This window comes from Nelusetta ayraudi, unplaced genomic scaffold (genome assembly GCF_046127955.1).
Source record: "Nelusetta ayraudi isolate G7.1 ecotype Tasmania unplaced genomic scaffold, CSIRO-AGI_Nayr_v1 ptg000019l, whole genome shotgun sequence".
Lineage (NCBI taxonomy): Eukaryota > Metazoa > Chordata > Actinopteri > Tetraodontiformes > Monacanthidae > Nelusetta > Nelusetta ayraudi.
The window spans coordinates 6,513,266-6,522,864 of record NW_027466069.1 but is presented as its reverse complement, the minus strand read 5'-3'; the positions used below and the strand labels follow the sequence as shown (position 1 = coordinate 6,522,864).

At 45.2% G+C, this 9,599-nt stretch overlaps 1 protein-coding gene across 1 annotated transcript; it reads left to right on the top strand.

Moving 5' to 3' along the window:
• Nucleotides 1-351: 351 nt before the first annotated feature.
• LOC142888392 (scavenger receptor cysteine-rich type 1 protein M130) lies at nt 352-8,545 on the top strand. The gene is made up of 17 exons (XM_076026640.1): nt 352-629; nt 1,072-1,173; nt 1,324-1,530; nt 1,606-1,806; nt 1,931-2,070; nt 2,790-2,949; nt 3,044-3,352; nt 3,428-3,736; nt 3,926-4,234; nt 4,638-4,943; nt 5,020-5,322; nt 5,588-5,857; nt 5,951-6,126; nt 6,757-6,862; nt 7,473-7,613; nt 7,854-7,949; nt 8,120-8,545. Exons 1-17 carry the CDS (start codon nt 488-490, stop codon nt 8,419-8,421), a joined length of 3,579 nt encoding a protein of 1,192 aa, XP_075882755.1. The 5' UTR covers nt 352-487; the 3' UTR covers nt 8,422-8,545.
• The last annotated feature ends 1,054 nt before the right edge of the window (nt 8,546-9,599 follow it).

Genomic DNA, 9,599 nt, shown 5'->3' with positions numbered 1-9,599 from the left:
AATACAATATTTAAAGCAGCATTTTTTTATAAAGAAAAAATATATTGTTCTTGGTTTTTTATATGTTGTTTCATTCCTTTGTAAAAAGGAATATATAAATACACATAAATACAAAATACTTCCTGAGGAAACCAGTTTTAGATTTCATGACATATACCACAAAAGTTAACTAAGGATTAAAGGACAGCGATAAAAAAAAAAAAAAAACTCTCTAACATTAAGATTTTATGTTACATCAAAAATGTATTTGGTATGCACATTGAATTAATTGTTTTTAAAAAGAAGCACCCCCTCTATCACACCAGACCACGGAAGCAGACTGGTCCTGAGGAACGGTGACCTTCGCACACCGTGCGTAGGTCACCTGGAACTCTACCACAATAGCAGGTGGGGCTACGTGGGTGACAACAGGTGGCGCCGCAGCACCGAGGAGGTAGCATGCCGGAGCACCCACTGTGGCGAGCCGGTGTCCGTGGATCAAGTCCTCATGCCGTCCGACGACCTGGGAACGGTGTGGCTCAACGAAATGAATTGCAGTGGCACCGAGGCGCACCTGTGGGAGTGTCCCAACCCGGGCTGGGGCGTCAGCAGGTTCACCAAGGACACCATGAGGTGGATCAAATGTTCAAGTGAGGCCCGAATTCACCTCCCACTAACCACACCTGATACGCAATGGCCAGCTCTCATCTGTCCGCAAATGTTTGTTTTCTTTCTCTGAACTGGCGTAACGGCCGGTTAAAGTATTTCTCAGTTACAGCCGGTTTGCTTCGGTTCTACATGCGGTGCAAAACTACGATATCTAGTGGTGAAATGATGGAGCTCCTTGTTCCTTAATAAAATCCACAACAGATTGGCTACAATTGCGATATATGCTGACGTCACAACAGAAACCGTAGCTTCTGCCAATTTGTTTTTGAAGGTATGTTTTGTTTATTATGGTTTGTTGCTTCGGTCTTTGTCCTTCGTGAATTATTCCGAAAAACAAAACGGTTGGGGTGGTAATTAAAAAGAATAATGTGGGTAGTAACATTGGCAATACCCATGACAAGGTCATTATATTTTTTTTCACAGATGAAATTGAAATAAGTTTGGATGAGTTCCAATGTGAGGGGCCGGTTAAGTACTCCATCGGCGGAGGGAACCAAACAGGATACTTCTGTGATGAAAACTTTGGTATGCAATCACGTACACCCTACTCCATCCCTAATAGAATCCACAGGAGGCACTGACTACCTGAACCGGGGACCAGACTCGGGAATTGCTCCAGTTCTTAGAAATGATGTATCAGTTCAAGGCCCAGTGTTTGATTTCTCTCAACTACAGGAAGTGATGAAGCCGACTTTCTGTGCGAAAGCCTCGGATGCGATAAAGCCTTCAAGGTTTTCGAGACGGACTGGCCTGCAGGGGACAACTACGACAAAATGACGATCAAGTGTCCCGACCCCAAACGCTTAGATAACCTGTGGCAGTGCGCCTCGCCTCTGGGGCCCGGACAACAGTGCCTGAAACGTGCGGCAGTGACGTGCACAGGTAGAGATCAGGCCCGTCGTTGTGGGCCACCTGTAAATATTTACGATGTTCTTTAACATGTTGACGTTCGTACAGGTCACAAGAGAGTGCGGCTCGTGGGGAACTCTAACAATGTCTGCAGCGGGATGCTGCAGATCGAAGGCAGTGTAGCTGGCAGCTGGTCTCCGGTCATGAGTCTGGAGACAATCACCCCGGATGTAGCCTGCAAGCACATGTATTGCGGAACCAGCGCCAACTACAGTCTGGACAGCGGTGCCATGCAGCTGAACTGCACAGGTAAATCGACTGAACCAGTAATAACTCAGTGGTAACTCAGTAATTCCTCACTGAGAGTTGTCTTTTTATGTTTGGTTGCCCTGCTACCCAGCAGCTCGTAAATGCCTGCATTTTTTTTTCGCAGACAGCGTCGCAATCAGTCTGAAGGGGAAGTGCGCCGGCCAAGTTCAGATTTCAGTCAATGATACGAAGCACAGCTTGTGCGCTTCAGATTGGACGAAAGAGAATTCTGAAGTGGTTTGCGCGGAACTCAAATGCGGGAAAGTAAGTCACCAAACGACAACACAATAGAGTTGCAATGGTTGATTCGTTGGTGATCAGGCGCAAGTATACAGGAAATTACTGAATGCATGTAAAGATAGGCGGAGTTTCGGGTTTCAAAAAGAAGGCCAAGGCAGTTGCAACAAAAACCTGCACTCTAACCCTAACCCTTGGCCAGAAGAGACCATCAAAGTGTGATGCAAAAAGACTAAAAATGACAAAAGAATTTCAAAATGGAAAGAAGTCTTAAATGTACACTGTTGCAAACTGGTTGACATTTCTGTGAGCCAATAGGCTCTAAATTTTAGTAAAAATAAAAAGTACAGTTGGCTGCCAAAGTTTAACAGCCAACTGTAGTCTGCGGGTGGGTTGGCTTTGGGGAACATGCTGCTCTCACGCTCCAATCACTGCTCACTTCTGGTATGACTCAAGGTGGTACAGACCGTGAATCCACCCTCAAGACTTCAGAACGCCTCTTCAAAAAACAATGGGTGATGTCGCAATGACTCTGCCTGTCTTTTCTTTATATACAGTATATGCAGTAAACCTGCTCACTGAGGGCTAACCGCTAGCTAGCCAACGTACTGTATTGGCTTTATGAAGGATAGAAATGTTGAAGCAAAAACACTAAGCTGTTGTAGCACCAACTTTCCTCAACAAATGCTGTAAATATTTAGTTTTTGCATGACAGATACTGCTATTGAAAACTGCTTCACTTCCAGGCAATCTATGACAACACTGTACAAGAGAGTCATGGTGACATCATACTGGACAACGTGGAGTGTTCAGGCAACGAGTCTTCACTCTGGCACTGCAGGGCAAAGCGCAGGGGGCAAAATAATCCCTTGTCTTGCGTTTCCAGGGCTGTCGTGGTATGTGCAGGTAAAGTGCAGTGATGTCTCAATTATGGTTCCTACAGAGTGAGTCCCAATTTTTTATTTAAATTTCACCCCCCCCCCCCGCTGCTGTGGTGCAGCAAACCTGGGCGTGAGGCTTGTGGACGGTCCTGGAAGATGTGCCGGGAGGTTGGAGATCCAACACTGGTCTCTTGAGATGAGAGTCGAAGACAGCAAATCGATACAGGCTAGTTTACCTCGTATCTGCCAACTGCTGGGGTGCGGAAATAAAGTCAGAGCAGTAAACGAGAAGTTCAGCCCAGGTTCAGGGCCGTTCTTCCCCTATGATGTGAAATGTGGTCCTAGAGCGGATAACATATCTGACTGCATTGAATATAACGTCCTTTCACCCCTTGGCAAGGGCGAGGCGCTGATGCTTACCTGTGAAGGTGAGGATGCGGCTAATTAATTAACATTTAATATTGTTTCTTAAAGTCCTAAGATCAATTTATATCCCATCCTAGAGCATACAGTGGTGTCTCTAGCCGGGGAGAATTCCTGCTCTGGCAAGGTGGGGATTCAATATGGTAACGCGGCCTACTGGCTCTCCGGCTCGAACAGCACATGGAACAGGGATTCTGCCAACGCAGTGTGCCGGCAGCTGCACTGCGGCGAAGCCTTCAACTTCTCATCCATCCCAAGCTCTGAATCCATGAATGACGTTTGGATGAAATCTTACGACTGCACATCGGATGCCACCTCGCTGTTCAAGTGTTCCAACAGAATGCCGGCGGCCGACCATAGCAACAGTACCGCACATGTGACATGCAATGGTAATGACATATGTATGTGTTGTGTCTCTGTTCTCTGCCTTTTATAGACAGGATATATATATATATATATATATATATATCGAAATTGGTGCTGATCTTCCATGTTGGGCAGGGCTTTGTGTTTGTACTACTTTCTTTTTTTGGGCTCCAGGTGATGACTTCCTCCTTGTTTCATGACTTTCACTCCAGGCATCATCAAAGTGGATCTGACCGAGGGCTGCTGGGGCCACGTCAATGTCTGTGAGGGAGGGAATTGCGGAGGCGTGCGCAGGGACACCTGGTCCAAACAGAAATCTGACACATTGTGTCGGAACCTGGGCTGCGGAACCACCATCGCATCCACTGAGACCCTGGGCGGGAAAGTGTTGAACGTGATCGTTGAAAGTCTTCACACCACGTCGCTGACTGCCAACCTCAACCAGAGCATCCTGGTCCTGTCACAGAGCCAGCATTTTGAACCCCCTAGAAAAAGCAGCTCGGCCTACGTTGTTTGCTCAGGTAACGTGTCCATGTGTACCAGCTCAGTGTGGTTTGAGTCAAAATTAAGATGTACGACAGAATAAGATTTCTCTTCCTTCAATACTTACCAATCCATCAAGATAACACAGGAAATAACAGGCACGTGATCATAAAGGTCACTACCCCCTAATGGTTGTGCATTTCCAACAAGTTTTTAAGTTTTTATTAACTGGCGACAAAAAGCCTTCAGAAATGTATCACTCATTCATCCGCACCAGCGTGATCTTCAGTTACACAAAGATCAAGATGGCTGAATAATGAAAATAGAATGAATTGAAAGAGAGGAGAGTATGCAGCCCTGAGGAGAGCCATATTTAACTACAGGTCGAATGCCTTGTTTCCGGCTCTGACAGCCTTTCCAACTGCCTTCCTCGGCCCGCAGGTAGTTTGAAGAGCAAGATCAGTGACAGCAGACACAAGTGTTCTGGGAACGTGCAGGTAGAAGTCCAAGGCCAGTGGCTTCCAGTGTGCAGGGATGCTATCAAAGACCTCGAGACCCAGAATACCATCTGCGGCAAGATGAAATGCGGACATGCCGTCCAACTGCTTGACCACTTCGGGCCGGCGCCGGCCAGCAGACTTGTCATCTCGCAGCTGCAGTGGCCGTCGAGCGACAACGATGCATCGAGGGAGTGTTTGGTCACCATGAGCAACAGGAAATGTGCTCTTGCCGGCATCCGCTGCTCCGGTAAGCCTCCTTTTCAAATGGGCCATTTTGATTTTTGACTTTACCAGTTCCCAATTTCCATGCTGCTTTGTTACAGAGTGGAAGAAAATGGAGCTAAAATTCAACCAATCCTGCAGCGGTGCCGTGTTCCTCCACTCTGAGGGGCAAAGACGAGCCGTGCCCAAGTACAACTGGACGGCGAATGATGGCCGCAGGCTCTGCAGTGACTTGCAATGCGGCAACTTCGTGACTGTGACGGAGAAAAAGACGGACGTCGACCTGTGGAACAGTAGCATCAGCTGCACTGGTGTCGAGAATGCAAGAAGCATCTGGGACTGTGAAAACAACACGGCGCCCACTGGCTGGGAGCAGCAGAAGCAACTCGTAATTGAATGTGAAGGTAAAAAAAACAAAAAAACAATATTTATCTATTACAGAGCTTAGTAGTACAATACAATAGTATTCCCCCTTGGAAACAGGACATCACAACAGTTCTGGCAGCAGAAGGTGACTGTCTGGATTTAGAGTCATATCCAGCATAATTTCAGCTCATGGTTGTATGAGTGAATAACTAAAATAAAAATTAACAAAGAGGTTTGAATGTAACACGTTGTGGCGAAAAGGACCTGAATAGCCTCATGCTCTGCCCCCGTCGCCACCCGCAGGCGAGCCCAAAGTCACCCTCTCGGAGCGCTGTCGCGGCCAGGTGAGGATAGATGACCTCGACGTGTGCAGCGATGTGAAAAGATTTGAGCACGCACAAATCGCCTGCATGGAGCAGAACTGTGGGAATGCTCTCTTCGTCGACGTTGTGCCGGCCGACCCCGGCACCGACAACTTTCTCATCAGGTGCGAGAGCTACCACGACCGACTGGGCAAGTGCAGCAGGTTACGGGGAAAGTGCACAGAGGGCCTGATGTACATCCACTGTGCTGGTAAGTGCGTGTATGTTTGTCCTTCAAAACAGAAACGAATAAACGTCTTGGAAAATAACTTTCCAACATTTTTTTTTTCCTTTTTAAATGCAGAAAGCATCGAGTTGAAAGCCAAAGACCAATGCGGAGGTCAAATTTCAGTCAGTTATCGCAATAAGTGGGAAGACGTTTGTCTTGAGTTCCCGTTCGAGTCAGAGGAGGACTTGTGTCGATACCTCGGCTGTCCTGGCGGCAACAGGAGCGTAAAGGCGAAACGCCAGAGCAGCAAGGTCAGTGAAGCCAAGCATGAGGCTACCGGGTCAGACTGTGGGAGGGTCGAAACAAATGATCAACAATCTGTTCAGCGCGTTTTCCTCATTGAAAACGCAAATACGGACGTTTATGTGCATAGATTGTGTGTAAGCAACGCGCCTGATATTGATCACGCTGGCGGCTGTTTTTACGGCATCTTTATTTAGGTAACACCGCACTGGACGTCACCCTCACGCAGGACAAGCTAACGCTGCAAGGCTGCCAACTCGGACAAAATTAATTTTGTTTCCTAACCTCCTGGGACTTGACAGTCACTTGGCTTGACAGTCACTTGACTGTCAAGGTTGCAGTTCCACGGCCGCAGCTTTTACTCTAATTTAAAAAAAATACTATCTCAATGCAAAACTCTTTTTTTGCCCAGCTTTTGCACTTTCAGTCTGCCTGTAAATCCGCAAAACCGACCAACACAAGCTAAATCGCTAATCTGTTAGTGGTTGATTTAGCGATGCCTCATCAGCCATCGCAGTAAATCAGAGAGTCTTTTTATGAGTCGGTTTATTATGGTTTATCTCAGCCGTTTATTGAATATTTTTTTAACTGTAAAGGAAATAAAGCCCCTCACAGATGAGCTTGTGTTCACGTTCAAGGTCATCCCGCGCATGATGCTCAACTGCACCGCTGAGTACAAGGACGTGCGCTACTGTGTGAGCCGGGGCACCTGCGGGAAGAACGTGGCGGCGATTCAGTGTTACGGTGAGCCAAACCGCCAAAACTTGCGTCGCTGCTGTTGCTTGTGACTCTTCTTCACAGCCGACGAGATGAGTCGGCGGAAGTCAAGGGCCTCTCTGCATCTGTTCTCTGATCTGTTCTTCTCTTATCCGGTCAAGGCGAGATAATAAAGCGGCAAGTTATTTTTCCTTCCGTCCTGATGAATAAACATCTTATTGCGAGATAAGACACTGGTAAAATTAGAGTGTTTTTTGCCTTTATAAATTTTAGGCTTGCTTTTCTCTTCTCTCTTTTTCCCCTTGAACGGAACTTCCTCCTGCCTTTTTTTTAAATTTAATTTTATTTCACTTTTAATTTTTCTTCTTCTTCTGCACACACCTGCAGTTAGACAAACTAAAATAGCTTAGTTTTTTGTTGTGACAAATCTTTTTCCTCTCGGTTTGTGGTTACTGTTTTTGTACACACACACACACACACACACACACACACACACACACACACACATGTATATATACATATATATACACACATATTAATATGTGTGTATATATTATATAATTAGCCAATCAAAGGCTTAAATTAAAGTATGTGTGTGTGTGTGTGTGTGTGTGTGTGTGTGTGTATTTGCTTTCAGAGCCAGAGCCTCAGCCACCCGCCGAGCCCAGCCTTGTTTTGATTTTACTGTGTGCATTCATCCCTATTGTGGTGCTGCTGCTGGTTCTGTTTGTGCGGGTTCGCCGCATGCGACGCTCCAAGAAGCTCAGTGATGCTGCACGTGAGTGTGGAACGTGTTTTTTAAACGACACAGAGAAAAAAAAGTACATTTTTATCATTCTATCCCTCTGTCCACAAGTGGTCAGTACTTCTGCAGGCTGAACCAGTTACAAAGTGATTCCTGAACTGGTTTTAGCTTAATTTGTTTGTTTTGCTAATTTGTCGATATGATTTAAAAAAAAAAAGAAAAAGATATATATATATTTTTTTCTTTTGATCTTGTAACTGTCTTTGGATGAAGGTCGGCCGCTGCCAAGGACAGAAGAGGAGCTGGACAGCGACGACGAACACAATGGCAAAAGCAAAAGATTGGAAAGTAGAACATTTATCCAAGACAGTGAGTCTCCAAACATTTGCTTTCTTCAGGGCTCTTAGAACAATTTGACAATCTATTGGTAAGAATCATTGTAACCTACCTGGGTGTGTTGGTCAGTGTGACTGGAAGTCAAGATGTGGAGGATATCAGCATGCGTTGTGTTTTTTGTGCTGCTGCTGCTGCTGCTGCAGGATTCATATCAGAGGTTGAATCCAGAGAGGAGGGCGACGCTCATAGCACTTCCTCTTTCCCATACGACGACATCGACGAATCCAGACCCTTGGCGTCGCAGGGCGCCACCGATGACGCCACCGACGGCGCTGCCTCAGAGCCACCCGAGCGCCTGAGCCCGGGAGCCTCCTCTGGAAAGTTTGGATCCGCTTTCAAAGACTTGCCTGGTCAATTTCGCCCCATTTCAATGTGCAACTCTTTTCTCCAACCCTGCAGATGCGGCGGCCTACGAGGTGGAGGATCCTCAGTATGGTTACGATGACGTGGGGACGCCGGCCCCTGCTGTCATCCAGGCTGAAGTCCACATTGCAGCTGGCGGCGCTCCTGAAGAACCAAGTACTGAGGACTACCTGGTTCCCGGACAGGATCATTGAACCATCTGTGAGTCAGTAAGAACAAATTTAACAAACCCTGACTGACGGACAGAAAAAAATCTTCCTTTGACGTTGCTTTTCTGTTCTGTTTTTCCACAAGGTGAGAAAAGAAAAGATTGGCGTCGAATGATTTCCTTCTGTAAATGCATCCTTAAATGTTTTTTTTTTTTAACTAGCGCATATGATCTAATATCCTACTTTAAAAATCATTTTGTTTAGCTTTTGCAAATGTGTAAAAAACAATATTATTTTTAAGATGCAAAAATGTGGAATAATTTAGCTTGTGAGAAACTGTTTTTTAAATAGCAAGACACTTCTCGGAGATTATTGGACATAATTATGCATTTTATATTTTTTCACTTCATGTATTATTGTTTTTTTTTCAGCAGCAACTGTTGGTGTTGTCAAAGTCACTGATGTAACAAATAATTTGTTTTCAAAGAAGAAATTCTGAATGTGATTGTAATTGTATTTCTAATGGGAATAATTTTTTTTCCCCATTGGGTGTTTTTTTTTTTTTTTTGGGGAGACAAACTGAATATCTTAAATTCCTTCAATAAAGTGTGGATGATGAGCTAGACTTTAGTGCTGAAACCTGACTGGTTGCTGCATGATGGTGAAAGGATGCTGAAAGTTGTTTTGAATGCTCAGGATTGCGCTCAGTAATTCAGCAGGATTTTGTGTCTGGATGGTATTTACTGACCTGGCCTGCAGTGTGCCGACTGACGAGACTGATTGAGTCTCTGGGACTTTGAGAATTGAGAAATGGCTCAGATGTTGAGTATCAAACTGTATGTTTTGTATGTCGAGTATAGTTTGATACACAGCACAAAAAGCCATTTTCCTCACAGAACGTCCGACATACAGAGGAACTCAAAAGAAGAAGAAAACAACAGGAAGTGACAAGTTGCACAGATTTAATACTTATAATTTCTTTTTCTCTTTATTTTGTTGTTGTTTTGGTGTAATGCTTCTGTTAGACATGAATGTGTTTCTCTTAGCCAAACTTTTACTTTTTTTTCATCTGAATTCCTTTTAGTTACTTTAGTAGAAACAGTTTCAGAAT

Coding starts and splice junctions, on each gene's coding strand:
- LOC142888392 (XM_076026640.1), top strand. CDS start 488: ATGCCGTCCGACGACCTGGGAACGGTGTGGCTCAACGAAATGAATTGC. Junction 1,531..1,605: donor TGCGGCAGTGACGTGCACAG/GTAGAGATCAGG, acceptor ACGTTCGTACAG/GTCACAAGAGAGTGCGGCTC. Junction 4,235..4,637: donor GGCCTACGTTGTTTGCTCAG/GTAACGTGTCCA, acceptor CTCGGCCCGCAG/GTAGTTTGAAGAGCAAGATC.